Raw genomic sequence first — 16,715 nt, forward strand, 5'->3', positions numbered from 1 at the left:
TTGATTCGATAAAATTGACACAACAAACTCATGATATGTGTCGTTACAGCAGTGGCGTAGGAAGGTATTTTTGAGTGGGGGGGGGGGGCTGAAGACAAATGGCCGGCCTGGGGGAGGGGTCTAAGGGGAGGGGGTGCCCCCTCTGGAATTTTTTGCATTTCCAGGTGGCCTCAGATGCAATTTGGTGCAATATAGCACACTTCAAACCCACTATATTTTGTAAACTTAATTTTGTATTTTCACCTGGCCTTAGATGCAATTTGGTGTTCCAAATGAGATTTTTTTTTCTCATTTGGAAATGAAAAAGGGGTTTTCTGACTTGCGAACCGGGGGGGGCGGAATGATACTTCCGCCCCTCCACATTTTTCACTGGGGGGCTGGCGCCCCCCCCCCCCCAGCCCCCCCCCCCCCGGTTCCTACGCCCTTACGTGACAGTATACATAGCGAATTGATAATGTGTGCATGCCAGTGTAACAGCAATTAAGCAAACTGTAACAACTTAGACTAACAGCATATGTTCTGACAATATAAATATCATATTAACAACGTAGATTATGGCACTAATACAACAAAATTAACAACTCATATTATGAGACACATATATAACCATTTAACATCATATATGTTGTGACACTAAGACAAATTAAACTATAAAACAGCATATGCTATGATACTATTACAACAAATTAACAGCATATATGTTGTGATGTACTAATTCTAGAAGAATATGTTATGACAAATTGATAACGTATGTTGTGACACCTCTGCAACAAAAGAATAACAATACATTCTGATAAAATATACAACAAATTGTAAACCAACATATGTTTTGACACTATTGCAACAAACTATACAACAATATATATATATAACATTAAGGGTAACAAAGTAAGAACATATGTTATGCTCGTAACTTGTAGTAGACCTAATGCAGGCTTTACGTAGACGTTATATGTACAAAGTATGACCAGCTGGTTCGCTACGCAATCCACCACCGACTCCAGTAATAGTACAACGAACCCACGATGGCATTCTTGCAAATATTTGTTGGAAACTCTCTAAAATAAACAGTTTTACATAAATACATCGTTAAAACCGCTGTCTTCAGTTGGTTAAACATATTATCAACCAACAAATGCAAACACACAAAACGTACTTTAACACAGATGGAGGACACTAATTTCAATCAAGTTTACGGCGTTGTTTTGATAATTAAAAGTTTGCCCTTTTTAAAATTAAAAAAAAACTGCCGTTGTTATCTGCCGTTGTTATAACTTTCTCAGAACGACTGTTTTGTTGAGACTACTAAATACGCATTTCACCTATAAGGTTAAGGTGTTGGGCTTTGGATAGAGTTGAATACTGACAGGTAGTGGAAACGTGAATACTTGCAAGTAAGTTTTTTTTTTTAATTCTTATCTTTCCTTGAATTTGTTCGCCTGGAGTAAGCACAATGATTATTTACATGTATGTTATTAATTTCAACTTACATAGGTCTAACATTAAAATTGCATTAGATAGACATACAGGCCTATAGTCTCATTGGCAAACGCTAAGGGAATGAGAAGTGGCGAAGTTCAAGCCCGGAGACCAAGGGACCCGAAACTATAAAGAAAAAATAGGCATTCTGTCTGTTTAAACATTGTGTATTCTCTTTGATGTTTACGGACTTGAGTTGACTTCCTCCGGGAGGGTTGTTAGCAAACAACAGATCATTAGCGGACTTCGTTTATGATTAATTCTAATTTTCAAGAGGTTAAACTTGAATGATTGGCTTACACTAGATTAAGTATACTATCCTCACACAGAAAAGGGGGCTCATGGTAAGAAAACACATGGCGCCCCGTGATTGGTTACTCGTTTTGCTCGCTTATGGATATATGTCATACTCGGCTTGGTCCGAGAATAATCGTATTACGGGAACCCATAGTGTAATTCACATACAAAACACAAGGCCAAGGTTGTTAATGCCATCAAATACAGGTTACATTTTTCACAATTTCTTGGTTTTTACATAAATGTTTGATCAGGGATTAACTGACTGTATTAAATTTGAAATATGAAACGCTATGATTTGCGGTTTGTTCCTCAAATCAGATGTCCCGCTAGTCTTCAAAATGTGTGCTATCCGCCCCCATCCCACCCCCATGTACAGATACCCCAGATTGAATCCTTTTCCTCCCTTTGCTTTGTTTCTTATAATTTGATACACAGGTGACGCATTAAAGTGTTTCAAGTACGAACATTTGGAATGTCGTTGGTGTAACAGCATCTAACACCCGTCCTGTAATTCACTGGATCAAATAAATGAATATCCAGGGACTGATACTGAACAAGAATGTATGAACACAGACGACATATGTTTACTGGTGGTTGCTATACGGGTGACAGTAAGTTTTAGTGACATCAATATGCAAGCATTAAAGCATAGGCCTATGGTGAGTGGACACACTTAGAAAGATATGATGAACTCATTAAAAACAATATAATACGATCAATTTACTTTCAACTAATTCCTATCAAGCCCAATAAAATGTGGATCATTCAATATCGACACTATAGTGAAAGTTTTTAACCGCTGATTAGATGTAACAGGCACTGAAGTCCACGAAATCAATTTCCTACCCTAATCTGTTGTGTTATGCTTCGACAACCAAAGTGTCTATTCCAAAGCAAGCATTTCATCTACATTTTCTTCCAAAATAGCCAATTCAGGTCTTTACGCAGACCACTCATGCAACAAAATTTGACACAACCCGATAGTTTTAAGGATAAGCATCAACACCAGTCACACCGTGCTATGTTACTTCTAATTGTATTAAGTTGTTGAGCTATTCGAGACAATATTTACAGATATCTATACTGCAGCCTTCATAATAATCCTTGGATTCTTGGACCCTGCCACCCCTCCCCACCCGCATACATACTAGTATATAATGGATATATAGATTGTGGCATCATGGATAATTTAAGATTATGGTACCGTTATAAAGTTTTTGGCGTGCCATAGAGTTAACCAAGGATGTAACATAAAGACATGTTTTTCAAATTTCTCGTATCAGATTGCGAAGTTGGGGTAACATCTACGACGTCAGAATGCGTATTGGCTGCAGAACTTGGATGGAATGTCACGAATTGTAGAGATGGTATGCAGTACCATGATCACTCTACCTTAGGTTGGCACGTGACTAGAGGAAGCTCTTTCGGTACTCACTAAAAGACAGCCCAGGTGTGTGCCTGTGACACAACTCTTTGTAACGGACAAACGCGAATCACATCGTCTAGCTGGGGAATACTAATTGGACTAGTGATTCTGACGCAGTTGTGGAATATAAGTGACAGACTATAATCTAAAAATGTCAGAAACAGTAAGAGTATACAATCTTACATATAAATTTTGTTTGTGTTGCTATTTTTAAGACTGAGGGCTATCTTTCTTTTCAAAATTATTCAAGTAATTTTATGGGATTTCGTGGATGAAACTATGTCGATATAGAGGAGACATACCAATGATCAGAACAATTATCATTAATTACGTATGCCATCCAGTTCATAGTGAACAACCGTACTCCAACCATCCATGACTACAAATTTGTAACTTATAACCTTACTTTAACACAAGTTTATCCTGCAATGATAAGCATTTGGTTTCATCTGCTCCTGTCAGGTTTAATTGACACAGCCTGAAAAATAGAAAGATGACCCCTTGACCTCGGAGGCCCGTTGACGTTGGGGTCCTTATGAACTTGTATCGTCTGCTTAATTATTCGACAGTGGTAAAATGAAATCCTGTTCGAATTTGAACTTTGTCAAGATACATTTGATTTAAACTAAAAGTGGAATGTTCTTTACAAATGCAATGAGGCATCTCCTCTTTATTGGCTCCAATTATAGCACGCCATAGCTAGGAAAGTTTTGTGATTACGTAATCGACATGCCACGGTCGTAAATCGACCTCAGGCTCTACAATTAGCCTGCATAGCTTCTGAACACCATTAGGCTCTTTGTGTAAACATAGTGTGGAAATATGTTCATGTCTACAGTGTAGTTCATCATACAACCTTCACACAAAGACCCTCATACAAGCAAAAATATGTGGCAGGCCTTGCAGACTAATTTGTGAAAAGATGTCATTTTACGACCAAGGCAGGTCGATTACGTAATCTCAAGAAACTTTTCCATGATAGCGTGCAACAGTTGGGGTCTAGTTGGACACTAGATACTTGAACTGTTGATTTGCTTCTTAAAATCAACTATACATGTAGACTGATTTCAACAGTTGTTCTAGACAGTATCCGCATTCCTTTGGTTTATTTCATCTTTGCGACACTCAATGCATATCCCAGAGCTTGCTTTCTATCCCAGAGCTTGTATTCTATCCCAGAGCTTGCTTTCTATCCCAGAGCTTGTATTCTATCCCAGAGCTGTATTCTATCCCAGAGCTTGCATTCTATCCCAGAGCCTGTATTCTATCCCAGAGCTTGTATTGAGCTTGTTTTCTATCCCAGAGCTTGTATTCTATCCCAGAGCTTGTATTCTACCCAGAGCTTGCATTCTATCTCAGAGCTTATATTCTATCCCAGAGCTTGTATTCTATCCCAGACCGGATTATTTAGAACTGTTGTCACAATCTTTATCCTTTAATTCTCTAGTTGATGTTTTCTTTTATACATGTGTTTTAGTAGTGTATTTTTAGCTTCTATTAAAGCATTTCTTTTTTCCAATTTTACCTTTTGTTTTCCTAATTACAAATTTTTTAGCTATTAATACTGTAAGAAATTGAAAAGAAAAAACAAAATAGCGACTTGTGTAAGTTTCACAGCAAAACTACGATTTATGATAAATGATAAATAATGATAAAGTTAAATTTTAAAAAATACGATAAACGATAATAAGGGGAAAAAAATAATAAAGTGATTAGGTAAAATGGACAATGCCTCTTTTGTGAAAACTAACAACCGAAAAGACAAATGAATAAATGGAATATTTCAGGTGCGTAGATTTTATTACCGAATACTGTCTGACGTTTACAGATACAAAAACATCATACTAATAAATATTCATTACTTAAAATCAATTATATTGCATAACCAATGTGGTTGAACTCATAAACAAAAATAAACTTAACAAAAATATGTCTTTGGTGTTGACGCTGAATAGTTCTCAGGTGTGAGTTGAACAAGTTTTGAGATGATAGTCTAGGTGAAATTTTTACAAGTTGAAGGCAGCGCTCCACAACAATCGGATAAAGTGGAGGCATGCAAACACATGGCAGAGACTTCTGTGGTTGGTAAGGACAGTATTATACCCAAAGCTTGTCTCTAGATTCAACCAAGAGGCTTAGGGATACTCCTTGCCATATTTTACATTTTTAATGAGAACATTTACAGGAAACTGTGAGCAGATAGTTCTCATACTTAATAATGTAGATCCACATACTAAGTGTGAAGTTCACTCTGAAAAATGCAACAATCTTGTTAAGGCACAAGGTAGATTTTGTCAGCAGCTCTGAAAATTGTCTCACTCCTTTTTTGATGGATTGCTGGCGATGATGGGATGGGAGGGGGTGGACATAACACTTGAGGAGCATGGAAGGTATTATCCAAACGTGCTTATTGTTATTTTAACTACTTCCAACAAGTTAGAATATTGATAACAATTAATTTAGTTCAATTTGAAATAGGAGAGTAAACATTATTGGATACACTTTCCCTGTTGCTACATAAACTATACCTTCATGAATGACCACTGTGCTGCCCCCCCTCTCCCCATCCCCCCCCCCTTCCTAACCCCATCCCTAACTCAAGATTCAGACATCTGACATATTTATTGAAAACAAAGAATCTTTAGATTTGACCATAAGCAACAATTCTTTCTGATTAGAAGTAAGATTTGCTTAAAGAAACATTACTTGGGTTTAAAAAAAATAATAATAACTGAGCACCTGAGATAAAAAGTTGGAGAAAGTTACCAATATCATTATCATCATTATTATTATTATTTTTATTTTCATTTTTATTTTCCTTATATATTCTATAAATAATTCCATGATATTGACAACTAATACTTTAACTGCTTAAATTACAAGACTAGACAATTCGCATATATCTCTCTCTATATAAATTTTATATATTGAAAATCTAAAATACAGAAATGACAAAAAGAAAGAAAGGAATTGATTATAATATAAAAGGCTTTTTGATGAAGTAACCAGCTGCATCATTTGGATTCTGATACATGAATGTTCTTTTCTTGAGAGATCATGTCTTCCACAGACAGTTCTGGTAATCATGATGATAAACCTGATATGAAGTTTGCAATTCATGCCAACTTCTGCTAGAGATCTAGCATTTTCAAGGTTTTGACATTTTGAAGTATAATAATTTTATAATAAGTTTGACAACTAATAAAAACTTTAAAATTCATAAAGTACATCTACTTACAAAGTATATAAACCATCAAAAGTGTCCCTTCTTGAGATATTGGTTAAGCGCCCCACGGTGGCCGAATGTACACCCACCCATTAACTGTATGTTACTCACTCCATCAACCCCCCCTCTTCGCTCCCACTTGTGATGCACATAAGTAACCTATTACGACTGTCCTATAAATGTCTTCGAGAAGAAATATTAAAGGGTTTGGCTCAATTTTAAGAATCATGTATGTTTGACACATGTATTTACATGGCAGCATCATACATAATCGTATTCTGAATTGAACGAAATCATATTCTTGCAAACTATGTTAAATACTGAGTTGTATTGACAAGATGAGTTGAGAATGTTATTACTACTTTCTCTCTGTTAGGCTACGTTAAAATCAAGAGATGGAAGATCAAATCATTAGTTTTCTCACAATTAAAAAGATGTAATAATAATTAATATCTCTCAACTGTTGTAGGATAAAAGTAAAGCTGTTTTTGGAATTTAGGAATCTGAGTCACCATGAGGCCCTGAACCCTGATATAAGTGACATCATAAGGCATGAGACAACAGAAACTACAGGTTTGCAGAGGTTGTTGCCCAAGCTTTTATCAGCTGGTGCGCGATGGCCTGACGAGGAGGTACAAACATGCCGGTGCCACCTCTGTCCGAGAACCCTTTATGGCCATGGACAACAGCTTCAAAGACATCCTGCCTGCTAAACCACTTGGCCTCTTCCAATTCCTGCTGGTCGATGGTTATGTCCGTGGATGTGGCCCAGGCGAGACAACCAATCATGACTTGGGATGGCATCGGCCAAGGTTGGGAGGAATGATATTGAACTCGACCTACAAGGATGCCGCTCTCCTCTTTCACCTCTCGTCTGACCGCATCTTCGATCGACTCGCCTGCGGAAAATAAGGAACATCTCAGATTGATGCAAACCAACAAAAAAGCCTGTGCAGAACACTGCATTTGGTAGTAACCAATTTCAGGGGAATCTTTCCTACTGTTCTGCTATGTACACAAGTGTTACATGTTTTAGCATGCATGTGCTCATAGGAATACTGAAAAATGTGGCAAGCACTATAAAATGTCCGTACAGTGTTGTAGCAAGTTAAAACACAAAACACATGATAAATTTAAATGTAATCCATGAGTGAAATGTAATGGATATTTCAATCCTTTTTCCAGATGCACAAAATAGCAGATATTTCGCACAATGTGTAATTTAAGACGTTTAATGAGTGTTGTTGATGCCATTATATGTATATTAAATACCATTGTATTTTTCAAGTACCCTATAATTAAGCTAAACAGCAAAATGGACGAAGTACCTAAAAATCCACATTTAAATACACTCAGCTCAAGCCTTGCACACTGAAGAATTTAGAGATATCCACCACTACATGCTCAATTTTTCACTTAAATTGATTCATTTTGTTCTTCATACTGAGCATAACTTAGCACTTAATCTTGCCCACTAGACTACAACTAGCAGCTAAATAGCCCTAAAACTGAATTAATTACCAGAACTTCTTTCATTTTGAGGTTTGCAGGCTATTGTGTTCCTACTTCCATATGTTGTAAATTTTGTAGCCTGATGTTAAGCTGTAAATTCTGTACAAACATCATACTAGCCCACTTTCTTTAAAGGTGACCTTAGGCAAAAATTCTAATGTGAAAAATGTCAAAACTGTCAAGAATTTCAGCTAATTTTTGATCATCGGATATGTATTCCCTACTTACATAATATTCATTTTTCAAGTTTGTTAGTATGCTTCTTTTAGATTAAAATGACAAAATGTACCTTCTTTGAGAAAAACCAAAAAAAAGTACAAAGGCAAATGACATAGAGGATTCATTTTCAATATTTTTTGCTTAATATTGTAATATTTGCAATATATTTTGCAATATTTTTATATTTTCTGCAAAATTTGCAATATTTTTAGTTTAAGCACCAACATATCTTGGTAGACTAAATTATGGGCAATGGAAAAGAGTTGGAATGTTTTGGCGAAACAGCCTGCACATTTCCAACTTGTCAGGCTTGGTAGACAATTCATGATATTGTACAACAGTAGACAGTTTGACAGAGCTGAAAGAGAAACTATAATCAAAAATCTAACTTTTTTATCCTGGGAGTGCAAAAGTAATGTGGAAAAACAGATAATCTGAGGGCTGTAGTCAGCAAACAAACTTCTTACGATTAAAATGTCAACTGTCAACTCGACCTACAAGACTTCCTCACGAAATATCTTATTTTTACAGCAGGTATGACGGATATTGCTTCTCAGTGTGTGATTTACATGTCAGTATTGCTACACTCATATCTACGTTATTAACAACACTGGCATCTCTCAGGCTGGTACTGTAAAACAGATGTTAACTTGACGCAACATTCTTCCATGTTTGCAATGGGTGGCAGGCATCATAAAAACTTCTCTTGCGGAAAAAAAGTATTCTACACTGTTCATTGAAAAACCCCATCTCAGATTCTCATCCCTAAATTCAAGTAATGGTCGATTTGAATGTAACCTTTTTTTATTTGACTGGTGTGAACCCTACCTAACTCCAAGAAGTTGATCACAGTAGGAGGCCTGTGATATTAACATGGCAGATGTTTTGTGTTCAAATTGTGTTACAAGTGGAATTCTCACTTAGCTGTCACTGTTCTCTGTATCTAGTATTTCATCAATTTACAACTTCCTCCCCTTGTGGATAAAGTGAGTTAAATATCATTAAGGAAACTAATTAACACATTTTCTGCAATTATAATTGCTGTGATGACATTATTCACTCTGTTGTTGCCAGATGCAATCACTAAATATCGACAGAATTTAATAAAATTGGACCTTTGCCAAGTAAAAACTGCTATGAGGATGTGGCTTTGGCATAAAGGTTGCAGAAACTTTCCAGCATTTTTGGAAAGTAATCAACTTCAGCCAACAGAATATCCCATTAATTTTCTATTCTATATAACACCACCAAACAATCTTTAACCTTTGCCTCTTCTACTAAAAAAGGGGGGGTATTCTCTCACCAGGTTCCATGAAACCTGCGAGGCAGGAGTACATGCCCTTGGGAAACATCTTCTTTCTTCCTAGCAAACACTTATCCCCATCAGGATGAATAACCAACATGATGGCGACAGGGTCAAGCCGAGGATAGCTGGTGTTGTGGATTCCTCTTCGGCTCCGGCAATCTGCCAAAATTTCAAGATGCAAAAGAAGAAAAAAACGGTTATATTACGAAAAGCATTTTCAATCATAAACTATATCAAAACTGACTGGGAAATTATGAGAATAAAAAACTTGAAATGGCGATGAATTTATTTGAGAAAACAGGGATAAACCAGTGACTTAAAGAGTCCTGTAACCAATGAACTCATTTAGCTATATCTTTACCCAGAGGTGCCAGTCCGAAAGTCAATCCAGCCATTTAGGTATTATTGCCACCATGTCAGCTTCTGATAAAGTATGTTGGATCACAAATAATGAAGTCTCTTTAGAAGAAGATTTCTGTTCAGAACTTTCAGAATTTGTCAAATCCCGAGCAGCCTGAAAATACATTAGTTGCATTCCTATTTACAGAAAAGCAGAAATGGTTTTCCACAATAACAAAATGAGACTTTTTATGTACACTGACCAATAAAATTTTAGCATTTACCATGATAGTTATTTCTTTGAAGTTAGTGAGACACAAAATAACTTGCACACACTCCAGGTTACTGAAATAATGGTACTATATAGAGCACTGTTAAGTTTCTTGCAAGTACCTTAATGAAGGTACAAATACTGTACACCACTTGTCCTTCCCATAAACTTGAAGTTACTAATCATGTCAGTCATATACAAAATAAATATATCTAAATAAAAAGAAGTATTGTGTAATAAAAAAATGTATTGTGGACAAGTAAATGAAAAAAAGCAGAATATACATTATTCCACAGAACTGTGCACATCAAATTGAACAGGATACAACCATTGATATCAATTGTGTAATCCAGGGCAGACAATGAAAAAATTTTCAAAATAGGTAAAGACTGGATTTAGTTGCAATAAAGTACTTCATAATCTTGTTCTCAAAATCTACATATGGTTGTCAGAATATATTTGTCAGGAGAGCTCATCATTACTCCAGGTAATAATACACAGTAATACACAGGTAAAACACAGGTAATACACAGTAATACACAGGTAATACACGGTAATACACTGTAATACACAGGTAATACACGGTAATACACAGGTAATACACGGTAATACACAGGTAATACACAGGTAAGTGGTCAGTGATGTCATGGCAGAGGTCTTACAAGTTCTTCAGATTTGTTACATAATATTATTTGTCCTTGAAATGTGTGACAATTGGGAAAATTCACTTAGCCTTCAATACATTTTAAACTTCTAGGTTTGCCATTCATCAAATATTTGCAACAAATTTCCACAATCTGTTTCGGTGGATGACTGATTTGCACATTGCACAGAACAACAAAGACATTTTCAGCTTAATTTTCACAACGTTATCACTTCTGCTTGGTAAATTCAAAAACTCTCCAAAGATACGAAATAATGTTTTTTTTTCTTGTATCGAGTATGCTTAGCGAATGCGGCTTTCACTTAATGTGGCAAGAAAAGTTACATCCAAAAATTGACTTGATCACCATTCTATCAATAAAATATCCCTTAAACTTGAGGTGAGATGAACTCCACTTAGAATAGCATCTAACTATGTTTATTTTTTTGTGAGTATGTTAGTATTTTACCTGAATTCTCACAGGTCCGTTTATATCCAGCTTCTTCCATAGCAGTATTAGAGCCGCAAGTAGGACAGTACTTGTACCGGTCATGCCAATTCAAAATGGAGATACCTTGAGCAAGTATTCCAGCCTGAGATTCATCAAATCCCATCAGGGAAATCAAGTTACTCCCCAGTAGCTCTGCCCCTGGATTCAATTTTTCAATTTCACCAGAATCGACAGCTGTGACGTCGACCGCAAACCAGACAGTTTCATTTCCGTCGGATGTTCCGGTATCGGTGTCATCCCCATCTCTGCTTCTTCTGCCATCTGTGATGCCCTCGGATCCCAGTAAGATTATGGGTAAGTTTATAGTTTTCTCCGAGGTGTTCATGAGCTGGTTAACCTGGCTATATGAATAGCTGCATAATGAATACTTTCTGTTATCAGCTGAGGGAGGCATAGCATAGACATTTTGTTTGGAGAGTAAAATGTACTTTGTGGAAGGCTCCTTCATGGTCGAATCCAGCCAGGATTTGTCTCCCCTTCGTAGGGCTTGTCGATCTAATAGGCCATGTCCAAAGAAGTTAACAACCTCGGGAGCTTGTGATTTGGTCATGTCATCATCGTTTTGCTGAAGGGATTTACAACACTCGGAGTGACTCCAGAATTCTGCTATCTGTAAGGCAGTTTGGCCAGATTTGTTCACCAATTTCGCATTCGCCCTGCAAAAGAAAAAATGTTAAATAAAACATACATGTTTCTTTCTACCATCCTGAATAAGACCTCACAAACTTATGTACAGTTATTATTTCAATGATGAAACGTTACTGCCAATGTGTTTACAATGATATCATTTAGAAATTTTGGGAGACTCTAGAAATGATGATTGTTTCTTTCTAACGGGTATGACATGTATTCCTTGTCGGCATAACACTAACAGTACACAAAAAGCAAACCCAACAATCGTGAACAATTAACAATACATTTGCAAACACCAAACGGATACAGAATTTTCATCACAAGCATCTCGTTCAGACAAGGTAGAGATGATGGCTTGGTTTGTTTCACCAACTTAAATTCTTTTCAATTTATAACCTAAGGCGAGATATAAAACATCATGTGGTTCATTCATGATGACAACAAGATTGCCACCACTGCCAATTTAAACAGGCCATATTTTCTGAAACATGTCATCGGTAATTTATCATGAAGCGATCAAAGGGATTTATATATAATTGTTAACCAATGCTGTTACAAGGAAAAGCAACTACTTGCCTTAAATTAATAGTTCCTTTGACATTACTGCATTTGCAGCTAAACTCAGATTGACATCATGGATTTAAAGCAGCATGTTTCACTTGGACATTAGATTGACCACATTTGACCATTTTAACCCACTGTAGACTTGCTTACATATAATGATAGTACAGTAATCTCCACGCTACTATTACCACCAGGCATCACCTCCTCGAGATGGACCAATATTGCTACACAACGTAGCATATTGTATGTACTTACCCAAAATGGAGAAGATATTTGACCATTTCATGATGTCCATTTCTTGAAGCTAACATGAGAGCTGTCCAACCTTGATTGTCTCTGATATCAACATCAGTGATACGTTTATCATTAAAAAGACTTTTAATTTGGTTGAGATCCCCATCAGTGGCACTTTTGAAAAACAGTTGTTGTCGATGTTCTTTGCTCAGAGGCATAACCTGATCTACCATGATCTATTGACAAACAAAATGCAATCGGATAAATGGTTTTGTCATTTGAAATACCCAGGAATACACTTTTAAAGTGATTCTGTGCGTTTCGGTAAAGGTAATACATAAAACTGTTCATAAAACTAAATAAACTACATAAAACTTATCTTACGAACCATGAAAAATGAGAAGGTGTTACCCCGCTAATTTTTTCAAAAACATTTCATTAATTAAGAAATTAAAGATTCAAAGTATTAAAAACTTTTCAACATTCTTGTATACCATGCCTCTTGATTTAAACAAGCCAGTGAGAGAACACATTTAATACATATTCAGTACCAACAAAGCTCTCCTTGTTTGAAGAACAGCTCATCATTGATGTGACTTAGCAGACTAGTGACAACAATAATGAGTGTGCAAAACCTATCCTATGGTCATGCATAACACCATCACAGAACTTTGATTGCGTTCACATGACAGTGTCTCTCTGACTACAGGTAGGCGTACTAGCATAACTTTATCAGAACTAGGTCTCTGAGTACGCAACTCATAGTAGGTCTAGGCTGCTACCTCTACTACTAGTACGCCTACTAACAGTAACAGTTAGCTCAAGTTCTAACTGATTTTTCATAAAGCTGATCGAAGGAACACTGACTTAACATCTTTATTGTATGTTCAATTCAGCTATAATCTCCCTTATTAAGTCCTATGATATGAAAATAGTTGTCCGGTGATTATACCTAATGCAGAGGAAGAATTATAAAGAGGAGAAAACAACAGCCTACAACTATCTAACATGATTACCTTGTATAATATATGCAGTATGCATACTATACCAGTACAGAATACTGCTAACTGAGCTAAATAAATCAATACAGGCCATGAGGCAGTTATATTTATGACCACGAATGTGGCAGAAACCCGCAGGGACTTATGGATTACATTATCATGTCGGGTGGCTTCCAATTCAACATTTTTAAACTCAAATGTCGCAATTAAAACTAAAACTTGAATATCATGCTGTGTTAAACTGGTGATACTGTCGCTGTTTAGTTTCTCATATTCATTACTTTATTCACATCTAGGTGTGGTCAGCTACAGTAGCTCTCATATTGAGAATCAATTTTTCAATTCCGTCAATTCCGTTAAGTTTGCTGCGATCATTGTCAGTACGCACGTAGTCACTGTAAGAGGCTAACTACTGGGCTTGTGGTGCTATACAGTATAAAGTCTTGCAGATGTCCTCTCAGATTATATATCGAGGTACATACTGTACAGGAAATATTTCTTTTTGGTAAAAAGCAAAACTTCCATGATGCAAAATGGTTGCATACCTAAACATGCACCTGTAACTCGTCTTTAGTTAAAATGGAACTTTACTGCTGTATCTTCAATATTTTAGGCTGAAATATATATACAAAATGGTATCACTAAATTATTCTGTTTTTAATACAATTTTTACATCATATCCACAGACTACCATAGTCAGAATCTGTCAGCTAAAGCTAAGGTTCATTAAAATTGATTGGCTTGAAAGCACAGAAAATTATAAATTAAAGTAATTTATTGTTTCCATTTCCAGTTTCCATACAGTTCACTTCAAGGATTCCATCCTTCCAGAGACAATTACCCTGGATACGGCAGTTCACATTTAATGCTGCAAAGTACTGGTAGGCCTCAGGAATTTTACATTATCATATTTAATGGTAAGTCAAAACGTCTTGAACTCTGAAGGGTCTTAGGATATTAGTTATAGTAATTTTTTATTCAATATGTTGTTTCAATAAATAAGTACAATGAACAAGGTACAATGACACAGCAATACTACTGCTGTACACTATTACACAACTTTACTTGTTTTCGCGCAACTGCTATGCCAGTAAGGTCCGAACGACCAACATTATCCATGACCTAGCTAATTGAACAAATTAGGTAGAATTTATAAGGAGTCTTTTTAATTTCTATTCGATGAAGCTCACTGCTTACTCATGTACTCATACCATTGCATTTGCAGCTTACCATTGACAGGTTGCAAAACAGAAACACGATATCGACATAAATATAGGCAGTATTCGACGGTAGTTAACACACACTGGGACATGGCAAGCTGAAACTTTACAGTCTACCTCGATTAGGGTATTGAAGGTCATGCAGTTGCACACCCAATCGAGTTCCAATGAAGCAAAGGAAGGTATCTCGAAAACAGTCTACACTCAACCAACATTATCAATGTTAATTATAGCTTAGTAGTGGAGCTAAAACATAAACCTTTCAAGATAAGATTTTATTTTATGTACAAGACTATGAGTTACAGTGTGGCATTCACTACTCATTATATCGCTTTTAAACTTGCATTTTGCACAGATTCGGTTGCACTGATATTCTCATCTCTGACCAAGGGAGTTTGCAAATGAAGACCCAGAAGACATGTCTAGACGATTTTTTTTTGCAGTTCACCGTTGCCGACAATAACCTATTCCTGACTTTCACTTGAAATTAAAAGTTGATGACACTTAGTGCAATTTAAAGGGATTAACATTTCATTAACGAAAATTACATCGGCTGTCAGTACACGTTTAACTCCTTGAACTTTTGGTTTTACTGGGTGGAATGATGCCAACAAATTGTATCTTCCCAACCCTTAATTCCTGCTACAGACTTCGTTTGAGTGTAAGATAAAGCTGAAATACAGATTTGTTAAAAAAAACTTTTTTTAGGGGGGGGGGGGGGTTGATATTGATGTAACTTGAGTAAAGACCCTCGGATCACGTCCTATAATGGGCGTTATACACGGATGAAATTTCAATTTGGCCAGGCAAATCTCGTAGACCTGTAAAGTACAATAACTATAATTGCTAAATCGCTATAAATCCACTGTGTTTTGCTAATTGCTAAATCCAATTTTCCAAATTGCTAAATCCACTGTGTTTTGGGGAATTACAGCCACGATGAAGTTTGAACTCCTTTAAGTTCGTAATCTCTTTTCTCTGCAATTATTTTATTATAATTTTTTACGGCGGGTTTAAATTACTTATTTTCTCTGTTTTCCTGCAGTATATTTGCATTGACTCTCGATGAGGCCCCTGTGTGAAAACGCCTGCCTGCTGGCATCTGGAACCACAACAACCACGAAACGAAAACAAAATGTCTCATACATTCGTTTATAATGGTCATTTTATTGCACAACATTTTTCAGGGGGTTAAATCAAGCAATTAATGGAAGTTGCCTTTTTTTCTTTTTCTTTTTTGCTGTTCTGCATGTTTCGTGTGGTACATTTTGTTTTGAATCAGTCGAGGGAATTCCCCTTCCCCACGATTGCAATCCTGTTCAATTTTAATTGTTTGCACAAATCAAGGCATATGCTAAAATAGCAGACACGTTAACGCGGACTCTTATAAGTATCATTGCAATACTATCGTATATTACCCACTTTGCTCATCCACGCTATTCACGCATATTACACACATTTGCTCATTCACGCGGTTGTCACGTTACTGTTAGGTGACCGCATTATACCTACTTTTGAGTATAATTTCCTGTTGGCTAGCTATACCTGCCAGGTTCAGTCCAGTCATGGACATGCACGATTGTGATGCCTGGGACCCAATCAGCTGTTGTTTGTATTTCTAAGTACGGTAGTTAATACGGACTGAAAACATGTTGATGACTAAAGTCAATATTTTCTCAAAGTAATATAATATTGTTTTTTCCTTAGTGCAATAATGTCCAATTTTATTGATATAAATAATCCAGAATATTTGAGTGTCTTTCGTGTATCAGTATCAGTGGCGTAGCTAGGATTTTTTGAGTGGGGGGGCCATGGGGGGCTGTTCTTTCTA

The 16,715-nt window shown here is 36.4% G+C and overlaps 1 protein-coding gene across 2 annotated transcripts; it reads right to left on the reverse strand.

The window, feature by feature from the left end:
* Window positions 1-4,986: 4,986 nt before the first annotated feature.
* On the reverse strand, window positions 4,987-15,039 carry LOC139979087 (NAD-capped RNA hydrolase NUDT12-like). 2 transcript variants are annotated; one of them, XM_071989750.1, is made up of 5 exons: window positions 14,895-15,039; window positions 12,685-12,899; window positions 11,191-11,888; window positions 9,466-9,627; window positions 4,987-7,330 (listed from the first exon to the last, which is right to left on the reverse strand). In XM_071989750.1, exons 1-5 carry the CDS (start codon window positions 14,895-14,897, stop codon window positions 6,999-7,001), a joined length of 1,410 nt encoding a protein of 469 aa, XP_071845851.1. In that variant the 5' UTR covers window positions 14,898-15,039; the 3' UTR covers window positions 4,987-6,998. The 2 variants fall into 2 exon arrangements, with proteins under 2 accessions (XP_071845851.1, XP_071845852.1); XM_071989751.1 differs by lacking the exon at window positions 14,895-15,039.
* Window positions 15,040-16,715: the final 1,676 nt, after the last annotated feature.

This window comes from Apostichopus japonicus, chromosome 13, assembly GCF_037975245.1.
Source record: "Apostichopus japonicus isolate 1M-3 chromosome 13, ASM3797524v1, whole genome shotgun sequence".
NCBI lineage: Eukaryota > Metazoa > Echinodermata > Holothuroidea > Aspidochirotida > Stichopodidae > Apostichopus > Apostichopus japonicus.